Here is a 13,874-nt window from a genome sequence, read left to right on the forward strand (position 1 = left end):
ATGTCGTCTTCTTCTACCACCAGCTCCGCCGCTGGTCAGGGCGGAGGCACCACCACCATCATCACCGCCATCCATCCTGACATTATTCAATCCCATATCCTCAACAGGCTCGACGGCCCCACTCTCGCCTCCACCACCTGCGCTTCCCCTCAATTACTCTCTTTATGCAACGACGATTGCCTCTGGAAGGACATTTGCAACTCCACCTGGCCCTCCACCACCGACCCCCGTGTCCGCGACGCCATCTCCGCCTTCCCCTCCGCCCACCGCTCTTTCTACTCCGACGCCTTTCCCGCCCTCCGCCACCACCAGTTCCGTCGGGAAACTCATCAGCGTCGTCTGCCAGATACGGTTAAATTAATCTCGGCGGTGGATATTTACTACGAAGACAAGCTAATATACTCCAAAGTCCTGGTAACAGAGACGCTCTCGGCCTGGTTTCTGAATACGCCGTTCAGGCTGGAGCTTTTAGACCCGAAAGAAACGGTGCCGACGCCGTTGAAACCCGACGACCGCACGCTCATGGCACGCGCCGAGGAACGCCTGAGAGTTAGCTGGATTCTGATCGACCCCGACAAGAGACGGGCGGTTAATCTGGCGAGCCGGAAGGCGGTGGAGGTTCGTCGGCACTGGCTGACAGATGACATACAGGTGCGGTACGCCACAGTGATGGGGGACGGCGGCGGGGGACTGGTCCAGTGCGCGGTGGTGGTAACCTGCGGGGGGAAGGAAGACGGCGGGGAAGTGCGGGTGAGAGAGGTAAGCATGTATGTAGAGGAGATGGAAGGGAAGATTGTGGGTGGAAAGGAGAGTGTGGAAATTTTGGGGGCGGCGATGGAGGGGCAGCGGCGGCGAAGTGACGGCGAAAAGGAGACAGAGATATACGAGATGTTCTTGAGGGTGAAGGCAGGGTGTAGAGAGAGAAAGCAGAGGAGAGAGAAGGGTTTGGACATGGTGTGTATATCCGCCGGAATATTGATTTTCTTTGCAATTTGGATATTTTTCATGTGGAGATGATGAGTTAGTGAATAGTTACAGTTAGTACAGTTAAATGTAGGTAGTTAAAAGTTTAGGGGTGATACTTTGATATTCTCAAAAACTTGCATATAAATAGGTTTTTCGATTGATGGGGTGTTTGTAGATAGTATGTATAAGCTTGAAAACGAACCCATTATCTGTCTAAAGCTGGATTTGGATCAAGATATAATATCCTTGGTATTCATAGTATATTCTTTCCATAGGTAAGGAGTGGGACTGTGGTTACACCTTTTGGTAAGATTGTAAATTCATAATTTGTTATAAAAGATGATTTTGATTTTATATTTCAATTGGGTTTGTTGATGGACTCGTTCTTTAGACATTAAGTATATATAGTTCAAATCAAACAATACTTCATGTCAAAGAAAAAAATTTGTTACCATTTCAAGAAATAATTATAACATTGATCGTTATTCTCATGTTTTTCTAATTTTGTGAAAGACGAGTGTGACATAAGTATGTCCGTTGGATCTTCCCAAATTTGAGATGATCGGTATTGAAATTATCCAAATTCTTTTAATGTATATATCTTTATCTACAATGATGATCAATGAAGTCAAAACTATTTATTTTTTACTTTTTTAAAAATGTATCATCCCAAATTTGGCAGAAGGGGCTCTTGATTTTTATGTTTCAATTTCTCTGGTAAGTACAAGATTTAATTAATAATAAAGGGACGTGATTGTGCGTACATTTAACTTATTTAAGAATTAAAGTTGTTCAGTTGTCTGTTCAGTCTGTTTAATACATACTTAGTGATCTGGACGTATGAGAGATTTTAATTCAAATAAAATTTGATTGAATCTAAATTAATACAATTAAGTATAATATACTTATCGTAATTGGTGTATACTTAAAAGAAAAAGCGAACAGTCGCGTATTAAGGTAGAGCATTCTTTGCATATCTTATGTGATTATTTTTAGTTTTTATTACCAAATTGCCCACTTTGTTCATTTTCTATTAATTTTTAACTCCTTATAACTTTTTTATTTTTTATTTTTAATATTTTTTACTTTGTTAATTAGAGTACAACTTTGAAAATAAAAATTAATTTTTAAAAATATAGATTTGAGTGTATGGCACACTAGTAATGTGATTAATAAATGTTAGGCGATTGTTTTGTCACTCCATAAATGTTCAAACAGAAGGACGGCAATGCCCACCTCAAGAAACCTAATGAACCTTAATTTAGTCACCAAATTAATTACATGACCATAACAACTTGCATGCCGGGTTTGAACCGTATTAATATAGTTTATTTCTTTATCTATTTTATTTATAATAATTGTAAATGTATTATAAATTATAATCAAATAGTATTGGTAATTAATATATTGATTCATATTTATAATATAACTGTGTATGTAATTGTTGAGATATTAAATAATATTATCCTCTTTAATAATTTAAATTTTAAATAAGATAGTCTTTTAACATGGTATCAGAATCAGGCCAAATAAAAAATTATTCCCACCCATTTATCAAAAGAAAGATTCATGTGCAGGGTTAGCACATGAGGGGTTGTATTAGGATATTTAACATTAAATGTTCCGTTCTTTAATGATTTAAACTTTTAGGTAAAAATGGTCGCTTAATACATTAAAAAATGTTATTTACAGATTCCAAATGATGGTTTCTTTTGACCGGAGCATGCAATCTCTACATGCATATAATAAATATTTTTTATATATAAATAAAGTATACAAACCAATAATTAATCACATTTCAAAAAAGAAAAAACTTAAGTTAGTGTGATGACATCACTAACTATATATAATTTGTGAGTGTATATGGGCATATATATATATACATTTATATATACAATAGTATAGATAAATAGGTTTTATAAAATGAAATTTAGTTTTGAGCAGAAAATCTGAAAATTTTGGTTCAAAAATATGGAAATATCTGGAAAATTGATCCACAAAATCCACATATTGGGTCTATTGATGTCACCACTCACCATGTGGGATTCTTTCCCAACTATCTTTTTCCATCACCATTTTTTTTAATTTTTTTTTCCCATTCCTATTCTTAGTGGGACCCTTAATTTTTATTCTTTTTTTTTGTGATTTTTATGCAAACACCAAAAAAAAAAAAAAAAGAAGTGTTTTGTTGCTAAAGGATTAGTAGAAATTGCAAGAATTCTGATGTCTATATTACATCTGAATCAATATAGAGTGAGCAATTATATCCCAACCTAGGTTAAGACTCAGGTTTCTTAATGTATTGATGTAATTATATAATTACTGTTTAAAAAAAAAAAAAAAAACAATAAAGACTAGGTAGGAGAAATAGGATATTGTTTAAGTCATATATGCTGGAAGTGTATGCAAGTACATGGGCCCAGGCCCATTTTGAAACAAGTATTTGTTTATTAAGTTGTCGGATAGGCCTTTCCCATCAGCCCAAAAACAAAAATTCAAATTCAAAAATATAAAAATAATGTAAATTTAAGTGAAATGATTCACAAATATACGTATACATATAACTCTGTCCGTGCCGTGCCATGACATGACGTAGTAAATAGTACAAGATGTCATGCGATTAATTACTTGAATCAAATTAATTTTTCTTTTTTAAAAATTCTAATCTATGAAGTCCATCTCATCTCAAATAAACCACATAATGAATAAGTGAAATTGCAGTTATCATTGATTAAATTATATTATTATGAACAAAAAAATTTATTGTACTAATTTTTAAATAATCAAATATATACATTATTTTACTTCTTCTCTTAAAAAAAATTAGTCTCAATAGTAATTTTAATATTTTTTTAAAAAAAATTCAATTGTATATATTTTTTTCTCATGCACTACTCAACGTTTTCCTCACACCTTATTACACACAATTATAATTTTTTTTTTGCACCCATTACTCCATATTTTTCTCTCACCTTACTTTTTCATATATATATATATATATATTTACAAACTTTCATATTTTTTAAAAATCTACAACTAATTTTTTTTCCCTCTCACCTTACTATATATTTTTTCTTCTCAAAAACTCTTTTTTTTTTTTCATCCCCTCACATCATAATTATTTCTATTCATTAAATGTTTTTTTATCTTCATATCATACCATAGTTCTTTTTATATACTTGTAGAGACAGTACTTAATCAAAAAAATAAAAATTCTATATATATATATATATATAAATAACTTATTATCATATATATATAATTGGATAAAAGTAAATGGGGACAAAAACAGCAGCACCTGCTGCTGAGTCATGCAATGTATAGTTGTATATATATATCCTAAGGCAGCACCAAGACCGGCATATTATCCACTTAAATCCACATGGCAAAACATCATTCTTCCACACTCCAATGTCCAATCTCAACACTCCCCCAATCACCACAGATTTAGATTTGCTGATCAAATATCCCAATACTCAAATCCCACCCCACCACTTTCTTCCCTTAAACTCACAACATCTCACATTATACTCATCTCATTCTAATTCACCAAACCCACAAAAATGTCTGCTGCTGCTGCTGCTATGGCTACAACTCATGTTGTGGGATTGGGCACTTCAACCTTCTCTAATTCCCCAAACAAACCTCTAAACCTTTCTTCAGGTACCTATATATACTCATGTTGCAGTTTTGTCCCATTTCAGGATAATTGTTGAAATAACAAATATGTACATGAATAGTTGTGATTGTTTAGTATTTTTTTGAAAAATTGTAATTCTTTTGCTACATACTAGGTTGTTGTTTCTGTACATGTATCATGCACTTAAACGTCAATTATACATAAATATTGTTAAAATGTTGTTTAATTTTGGTTTAGGATTCTTAAAATCTCCGGTGACTACGAGGAACCCTCTAAGAGTAGCACAAGCCTCAGGAGGAAAATTCACATGGTAACATATATATACACATATACAAAATCATGACCACTATTTACTATATATATAGACGTAAATGTAATTTTGTTGATGAAATTAAACTCCAATTATGAAAATTTACAATTATATATGATGTGATATGATATGAATGAAGCTTCGAGAGAGACTGGCTGCGAAGGGACCTGAATGTGATTGGGTTTGGTCTCATCGGGTGGATTGCACCATCAAGCATTCCAGCCATCAACGGCAACAGCTTGACTGGCCTCTTCTTCTCGAGCATCGGCACTGAGCTCGCCCACTTCCCCACTGGACCTGCCCTCACTTCCCCATTCTGGTAACTGCTAACCAATTACCTTTTCCAATTAATTATAATTTAATTTAATTTAATTGTTTGCATAATAAAATTGTCAGGTTGTGGTTGGTTTGCTGGCACTTGGGATTGTTCCTCACCCTCACATTTGGGCAGATTGGGTTTAAGGGAAGGACTGAGGATTACTTCTAAGATGGATGGATGGATGACTTTGATGTTAATTCTGCGTGTTCATTATGTATCATAATATATTACTTTTGAGAATCATTTTTCATCCTAGTAATTTATTGGTATATATTGTGCACGCATTTTACATTACTTGTTGTTTGTGTTGTTAAGTATAATGGCCAAAATATAATAACCAGCGCAAAGTTTACATGCCAATGCCTGCTTCTTTTCAGAAAGTTATGTGTTTGATTCTATATATGTTGATGTGAGAACTGTCCCCAAATAATTTACGATTAATATTGAATTTTATTTGGATTCAAATTAAAACTATTTAAATATTTCTATTAAAAACAAAAAGCGCATTAATAATTAAAACCACTAAAGAAACTCATATGGAGCTCACCATACATGTATGACAATAATTGTATTTAAACATCATGCATCAGCAATTTCTTTTCTCTTGTTTTCAAAGAAAAATGTTAAAATGCTCAATATTAAAGAATTTTGCCAAAATTAGCCCAACTGTGTGCCCAATACGGCCCAAATTCGTCTGTAAGCCCAAAATTAGCCCATTAACGAATATTGGCGATTGGGGCTCAGTAAGATATCCACATTACCTTTCACTTTCAGCTTTCAAGTTTAAAGTGTATGTATGTAAGTGAATAAAATTAAGGAATTGTTATCCTCAAAAAGTAAAACATATTAATTAATAAACACATCATTAGTATTCATACAATTAATAAGTACATATTTCATTTTTGTTTAGGTAAAAAAATAAAATAAAAGATCACAATAATCATCGTATCATATCAGCTACTAATTAATTAGAAACTACCATTTTCAATAAAAATACGTATACATTATTTACACTAAGAAAAATACAAGCTTGATGCAATTTTTAAATTTTTAATGAATGAAAATAGGCCAATATTTTGCTTGATTTGAGCATGTTTAACCAAATAAAATAATCAAAGCATTAATTAATTAGAACAAATACCAAATCCCCCTTGTTTAATAGTTCAAATGATATGTTCAATAATTGAGGCACGTTTTAATGAGCTATTCAATGCCAAATTGGTCCTAATTAACCCACTCCAATTAATTCCCTATTTGCTTAAATTAATAAATATACATATACATGATCAATCTATGACCACAAACATGATGACAAACTCGCTAACATGTCACTTGGTCAACCAAGACTCACACCCTTCATCATGTGCTCCAACCAAAATAAATAAATTTAATTATTAATTATATATATATATATATATTATTAGGGATATTTCGATTTTTTTTTTAAAAAAATTATACTTATTGGGATATGAACGAGATAAAGGACAATGATTCTTGATTAATAGGAGGATCAATACTGGTTCTTAATTTTCCTAATCTATAATTAATGGATCATATTTTTTTAAAAAATATATCGATAATTTTAAATCAATCAACATATTATAAATCGTGCAACAAAAATTTATATATATATATATATATATTTGAAAAAGTTAAAATTCTTACATGGAACATGTGATATCAGCACATTAACAGTAAGATTCATATGATATTAATTTGACTTAATATATGTCATTTAATATTTTTCTGGTGAATATTCTTTTCCAAAAATTATCATAAAAAATGAAAAAGGAATTGATATAGATATGTGGGGTGGGGTAGTCATGTGGGCAGGGGGCATGTGATAGGGCCCCAAATTATTATCAGTATGTGGGTGTTTTATGGAAATTTCTGATTCCCTAATTCTGAAAATAAAATAACCCTACAAATCCGTGGCATTTCCTCTTTTTTCAGCCGTTGATGGGCCCCCACCCCCACCCCATCCTCACCTTCAGTTTCCCCCTACTTTTCTTTCTGCCATTTAAACTTAATTATTGTAGTCTGCAATTATTGTGCCCCACCCTATTTATTTTCATACAACCCCCCTCTTCTTTCAAAATTTCTCATTTTCACCCCCTCGTTCCTTTAGTATTCTTTTATTAAAATGCATCGTCGATTAAGAAAGGCCGTGTCATATGTTACGGTCCTCTATAATAAAAATATCAACCAAAGACCCTAAATTATTTCATTTTTTTTTATATTTCTTTGTGAGGACTTTATAATTAAAAAGTATTTTTTTTCGTCTATGTTTATTCAATATAAATAGTACATATACTTTATAATGACAACATTAATTATGTTTAAAGGGATTTAGATGCATTGAATAATAAATAAATCAGAATGAGCTAAATATATGCACAAAGGTAGGCATAAGTCTTGGCAAGTTTCATATCCCTTTGCTTTCATAATTTTAAATCTTGAACCCTAAGTAAAGAGTCCACTCAACAAGACATAGGGATGGAATTCTTTCCAATTTTGGTAGCAAGCAAAGGTTAATTTGAATTTTGAACAAACCAATAAACAAATAAAAAAAAAGAATATTAAATTGATAATTGGAAAGAATAGAGGGGTTGAATAGCAAAATTTGTGGGGTATTGATCTGTGCATAAAACATGGGGGAAGCAAGCAAGTGTAAATGCAGAGAAGGTAAGTAGTCAAAGTTTGCAACTATGCATTTTTTACATATCACAATGCAAACAATTTGGAAATGCAACACTATTTGTTTATTAGTATGTAGGTGAATTATGTGTTTCTAACTACTACTTGCAATATACGTACATTACAAATAATTCTATAATTGTAATATACGTACATTGCAAATAATTTATGATTGTAATATACGTACATTGTAAATAATTCTATGATTGTAATATACGTACATTATAAATAATTCTATGATTGTAATATACGTACATTACAAATGATCAACATATTTTACACTTCACATATATATATATATTATTAATTAATTTTACAATACAGAAAAAGGTAATTGATCATAAAAGAAAAGAAAATTTTTTGAACCGGAATAATCAATGCATGCAGATTAAGTATTTATTTTCATGTACCAAATTGTTTTCTATGAATTAGATATCAAATATTGAATAATGATAATATTACAATGTATGAATATAACATAAAGTTTTAGTGTTGATATACTTTTAATTTTTTTTATTATATGGTGTTTTAGTAAAAATATTCCATCACACATTACAATATTGTGATTATTTATACTATTATAAAAGAAAACTCTTTGATTGTATCAATTTTAGATTGTCTTGATTTACCTATTATTTTATTTTTTTCTTTTTTTAAAAATATTTGATCAGATTAGTAATTTTAGTATTTTTTTAATAATTTTATAATTATTTATTTTGGTTTAACTATCCACTACCTCACATTTTTCTCTTACTTTATTTTTTCATAATTATTATAATTTATTTATTTTAATAATTTTTTCTTTTATCATCTCATACCAATTTTTTTTTTATATAGTGGCGAAAATTGTGTGGGAGGATGACTAATTACCCTCAAGTTGAATAATGGAAAGAGGCAATGGAATGGGAGTGGGTAAATCGGGTGTGGCGGTGATACAGGTATCCTATGGTGCTCAATGCTCACGTGTATGCCACGTCGTCTTCTTCTCTTTATATCACAAGCCATAACTCCCATTTCTCTCTCTCTCTCACCCTCACTCTCATACTTTCCCTTTTCCATGTAAAAGGCTAGCAGATTCACTTGTTGAAAACTCTTCTCTTTGCAAGCCATAACTCCCATTTCTCTCTCTCTCTCACCCTCACTCTCATACTTTCCCTTTTCCATGTAAAAGGCTAGCAGATTCACTTGTTGAAAACTCTTTCTTTCTCTCTCTCTCTCTCTCTCTTGAAGATGAAGCTTTGACAGTTGCCTCATTTCCAACTACTCTCTCACAATCACATGTTTCTCTTTTCTTTTCCCTCTCTGGAAGTTTGAAATCACGGCCCAACTTTACAAAGGGCTCAAATTTGCATGCCATCAATATCAATATCATCTCCCCCACTCCAAAAAGACACACCAAAATTAAATAACGGGTACGTACCTTCAAATCTTCCCAGTAGTGTTTAAACCCTTCTTTTTTGACTGCTTAAAAAGCATTTTAGAACAATCTTTGACAGTTATTCTCCAGCAAAAAGATCAGTTTCAAAAGAGGGGGTTGATCAATCAAAGTTGGTACTAGTATGAGCTCATTTTTGGCTTTAGATCTGTTTAAACTTCAAGATTTTTTTGATTGGAGTGATTCTTGGGATTTGCTTTGTGGGTGAATCTTGGCTGTCACCCACATATGTGTGTATATATATATACTGCTAAACAGTTGATTCTTGAAATATATATATATATATATATATATAGCATCCTAGTACTCTTTTACAATTGAATACCTGTACTGTAGAATAACGTTTAGTGTACTAAAAACATAGGTTTGTAGTTGTGGAGAATGCCAAGGCAAAACTTGAATGTGGATGTGAAAATTGGAGGGAGGAAATGCAAAGTGAGGAAGAGGGGTTGTTCCTCATCATCTTCATCATCATTAGTGCAGAATTACCGTTTAAAGCGCGCTTTTTTGGTGGGGAAAAGAGTGGGATCAACCACTCCGGTGCCAATGTGGAAAATGATGGGTTCAAAGTCACCATCACTGGAAAATGATAAGGTATTCAAGTATCTGGCTGCAAAAGGTGGTGAAAGGGCCAAAGAGTTGTCGGTGTCAGCCCGGAAACTGGCTGCCACTCTGTGGGAGATTGATGGTTGGCCTTCACCAAGAGGGAAAAGGGAGAGTTTGGAGGATGAAATGGGAGTTGTTAGGAAAGAAAGGAGTTTGCAGTCGTCGAAATTGGGATCAATGGTTCTTGCTTTGTCTGATCTGTTTCATAGTCCTGTTTCTGAGGTGGGGTTGTAATTACTTGGACATAATTGGCTTCTCAAGTCATATCAATGAGATATGTAGATGCTAGGATTAAATTCTGAAGATTGTATTGATGTTTCTTTTGTGCTCTTCGGTTTGCAATTTGCAGAGAATGGATCCACCTAAAGTTGGCAGCCATAGAAGGAGAGCATCAGCAGGTTCTCAAAAACTTCTGCAGGTTAATTGTGATCTTGGAGGGGCCAAGTCTCTCCATAATTGCATGGTGGAGGTAATTATTTATGATTAACGATTTAAAGCATGAAACTTCTGTTAGTTGGTTCAGATTTTTTTTCTTTCTTTGACACATATGTCTCAAAAGACAGTCCAATTTCAGAGTTAGATGAAATCAAGCATTTGATTGTTTACACAAGCAGAAAGCTACATTTTTAACGTTTAGAAGTCGTTTTCTTGATTTTTAGTATCTAGCTTGATAAACAGTTTCAAATTCTTTTTCCTGAATTAAATGTGTTTCTATTGATTTTAATGCGTTATTACTGTTGGAGCTACTGTTGCTAAGAAATGGACAAAATCCTACATTTCTAGGATGGAACAGAGAACATGGGCTTGGTTTTCTATGGCCACCACAAAAGCCAACATGTCATATGGTTGTCTCCTTACATATATCACTAAATACTTTCGACGTTTTCACTTGTCGTGTGATTGTTGACGCATTAGATGCATAAAATCCCCCACAAGATTCCGTCTTCTTCCTATCGACTTTTTCTTCTTTCTGGAAAATGATGTTCTCAAGAAGCTGTACTGTTAATTAACATAGTATATGCAGGTTGATCAGACACAAAATCCTGCCCGGAGTCCATGCAGACATATAATTGGAACAAAGAATCGTCTTAAGGATGTATACAATGGCCTTGTAACTTCCAAAGAACTGCTCAAAGTAATGAGTCGTATATGCCATCTTGAAGATCAGAACTCCACAAGCTTGTCCCTTTTCTCAGCCCTGAAATTTGAGCTTGATCGGGCGTGTATCCATGTCTGTAAACTAATCCAAGAACAAAAGGCAAGCCGGAGTGAGATTGAAGTTCTGTTGAAACAGTTTGAGGAGGAAAAGATGGTGTGGAAGTTAAAAGAACAAGACAGGATTCGCAGCGCCATCACATCTATAGCTGGAGAGCTCGAGACAGAGAAGAAGCTGAGGCGACAGACTGAGAGACTGAACAAGAAGCTGGGGAGAGAGTTAGCGGAGACAAAGGCATCCCTGTCGAAGCAAGCGAAAGATCTTGAGAGCGAAAAGAGGGCACGACAAATATTAGAGCAAGTATGTGACGAGTTGGCTAGAGGCATAGGCGAAGATCGGGCTGAGGTGGAGGAGCTGAAGAAGCAATCTGCAAAAGTCCGAGAAGAGGTGGAAAAAGAGCGCGAAATGCTTCAATTGGCCGATGTATTACGTGAGGAAAGAGTACAGATGAAGCTCTTGGAAGCAAAGTATCAATTTGAGGAGAAAAATGCACTTGTTGACAATCTGAGGAATGAACTCGAGGCCTATTTGAAGTCCAAGACAGGTGAAGAACAAGCAGATGGCTCCCCAAGCTATGACAAAATTAAGGAGCTTGAGAAATATTTGAGGGAAACGTTGCCAGGCTCCTGCCAGTACCAAGACAAAGATAAAGAAGATGTCGTAGCACCAAATAAAGAAGAGGAGGGCGAGGAGGAAGACGACGATGATTCAGCTGAGAGCGACCTCCATTCAATCGAACTAACAGTGGATGATATTAGCAAGAGCTTTCAATGGAGTGATGCTATCAAGAATGAAACAAAGAAGAATTCAGTTGATAAGAGTAAAGGGAGAAAGCCCTTTCAAGAGAAAACAACAAAACCAACCATTTCTGATGGAATAGGATGGGAATTCACAAACAATAAACAAGAAAATCTAGATGTGTTTGACAGGAGAGGACTGTTTGAATTTGCATCACAGCCTTGGAAGCAGGACGTCGAGGACGAACTCGAGCGATACAACATGATCAAAGATCTCAGGGACCACATTGTCTCCGGTTCAAGAATGGTGTCGTCTCAAGACTTGGCCACTCCCAGCCAAAACGTCGACCAACCGATCCTTTCCTCAAAGGATCCTAATGGGTTGGTATGCCACGGTTAGCAAATTTACGCCTTATCTCGGTAAGGAGCAACTCTTTCTGGTTGCTAGAGTCGAAGAGTGTAAACAGAATTTTGTTTTTCATAGTTTACATAAAGTTAAAGTGTATAAAATTATGGTACATTCTGCTGGCAATGAAAGTGTTATAATTTATTTTATTTATTTTTGTGATATTCACAGCTTTTGTTCTTGATTCACTTCTCCAAAAGAAGGGAAATCAGAGAGACTCAGTGTTGAATTTCTGGGGCCATATTTTCAGTAAGAGTTGACTTGTTTGTGGAGAACTGATGTTGATGTCCCATAGTTGAATGCTCTAACCATGTAATGTTCTGATAATCTGGTACATGAACTAATTTTTGCTGGTCCCATTTCATTTAAGTGTCATAATACACCTGAATTATGTCAGCTTTAATTAGTGTGAAAGGGATTGCTCCTCACTCCCCAAAAGCTTTTCCACATTCTTCTCTGAGCTTCTTAGCTACAGGATTTTGTTAAATCCTTAGCTCCAAAGTCTGTAAGCACAACATGAATTGTGAATTTGAAATTGTTAACTCACATCATTCTTCAACTTCAAATACGAAAAACTTTCCCAACATCCTTTCTCGCTCTCTTGTTTAAGTCAAAGTGAATAGAAGTCGTCTTACTATTCAAGTGTCAGAATCTCATCCACCAAATAATACTAAATATTCTTTTCTATCTGCTTAATCATTTCAATTATCTTAACTTAAACAAACAAGAAATCTAATTCTAAGAGTTTATATACTTAAACTTATCTTTTCTGGATTTGTTACCGATGATCCAGATCACAATAAGCAAAAACAATAATTCAACATCCATTGTCCGTTTTGATCGAAATCCCATGAATTTGTCCACGCATCTAACTAGGGAGAACTAATTCTAATACTTAAAAGCTGCTCAAGCTCTTCATTTTATCAGATTCAGGATGACAGTATGCTCTGACCATTACCACGATTGAGCTTTAAAAATCAGAGCTTCCAAGGGCCACCACAAAATAAATAAATCTTATTCATCACATTCTTAATCCCATCAAATCTGTTCTCATACAAAGAACATGGTTTGTGTAGCAGCATATTTGACTGTGTTTCTGGCTGACACCCCAGAAATGTTGTAGGGATCATGTCCCAAACAATACTAAGCAACTATAATAACCTGTCTTGGATTATTTAGACCACATGCACTCATATCATTGCCAACTACAGCTGGATGCTAAGGGCTTGTAAATGGGACTTCCAAATCCCCAAAAACCATCTCAACATCTTCTTTTTTTATTCTGCAATTTGTTTATGGTTCTCATCATTCTTCTTACAGTAATCAGATGGATTTATGGTATTCATTCAAAGAATGATTGTCACAAGTGGAAGCATCATTTCAACTGTCTTTTCTCTTTGGCACTCGATTGAGATTTTGAAATCATTTTAGTGAAGTACAGAATTATAGGAAAATGGTATGCCCAAAATATTATATATTTCATCCACGACCTCTTGGTCGAATAGTTGAAATTAAGGTATTACAATTTAATTTGAAATTATT

At 34.0% G+C, this 13,874-nt stretch overlaps 3 protein-coding genes across 3 annotated transcripts; all 3 read left to right on the forward strand.

The window, feature by feature from the left end:
- LOC105170233 (F-box protein At2g27310) lies at positions 1-1,017 on the forward strand. The gene has a single exon (XM_011090905.1). The coding sequence runs from the start codon at positions 1-3 to the stop codon at positions 1,015-1,017; it is 1,017 nt and encodes a 338-aa protein (XP_011089207.1).
- On the forward strand, positions 4,416-5,595 carry LOC105170042 (photosystem I subunit O). Its single transcript, XM_011090632.2, has 4 exons — positions 4,416-4,629; positions 4,844-4,916; positions 5,056-5,235; positions 5,313-5,595. Exons 1-4 carry the CDS (start codon positions 4,530-4,532, stop codon positions 5,401-5,403), a joined length of 444 nt encoding a protein of 147 aa, XP_011088934.1. The 5' UTR covers positions 4,416-4,529; the 3' UTR covers positions 5,404-5,595.
- Positions 9,073-12,481, forward strand: LOC105170043 (uncharacterized protein At5g41620). Its single transcript, XM_011090633.2, has 4 exons — positions 9,073-9,344; positions 9,732-10,195; positions 10,323-10,442; positions 10,998-12,481. Exons 2-4 carry the CDS (start codon positions 9,749-9,751, stop codon positions 12,324-12,326), a joined length of 1,896 nt encoding a protein of 631 aa, XP_011088935.1. The 5' UTR covers positions 9,073-9,344; positions 9,732-9,748; the 3' UTR covers positions 12,327-12,481.

The sequence above is a fragment of the Sesamum indicum genome, linkage group LG9 (genome assembly GCF_000512975.1).
Source record: "Sesamum indicum cultivar Zhongzhi No. 13 linkage group LG9, S_indicum_v1.0, whole genome shotgun sequence".
Taxonomy (NCBI): domain Eukaryota; kingdom Viridiplantae; phylum Streptophyta; class Magnoliopsida; order Lamiales; family Pedaliaceae; genus Sesamum; species Sesamum indicum.

Bases quoted from the DNA above. Each gene is read 5' to 3' on its own strand.
- LOC105170233 (XM_011090905.1), top strand. From the start codon at position 1: ATGTCGTCTTCTTCTACCACCAGCTCCGCCGCTGGTCAGGGCGGAGGC.
- LOC105170042 (XM_011090632.2), top strand. From the start codon at position 4,530: ATGTCTGCTGCTGCTGCTGCTATGGCTACAACTCATGTTGTGGGATTG. The intron at 4,917-5,055 runs GTAACATATATA...ATATGAATGAAG, and splicing joins TCAGGAGGAAAATTCACATG to CTTCGAGAGAGACTGGCTGC. The intron at 5,236-5,312 runs GTAACTGCTAAC...TAAAATTGTCAG, and splicing joins GCCCTCACTTCCCCATTCTG to GTTGTGGTTGGTTTGCTGGC.
- LOC105170043 (XM_011090633.2), top strand. From the start codon at position 9,749: ATGCCAAGGCAAAACTTGAATGTGGATGTGAAAATTGGAGGGAGGAAA. The intron at 10,196-10,322 runs GTGGGGTTGTAA...TGCAATTTGCAG, and splicing joins TTCATAGTCCTGTTTCTGAG to AGAATGGATCCACCTAAAGT. The intron at 10,443-10,997 runs GTAATTATTTAT...TAGTATATGCAG, and splicing joins TCCATAATTGCATGGTGGAG to GTTGATCAGACACAAAATCC.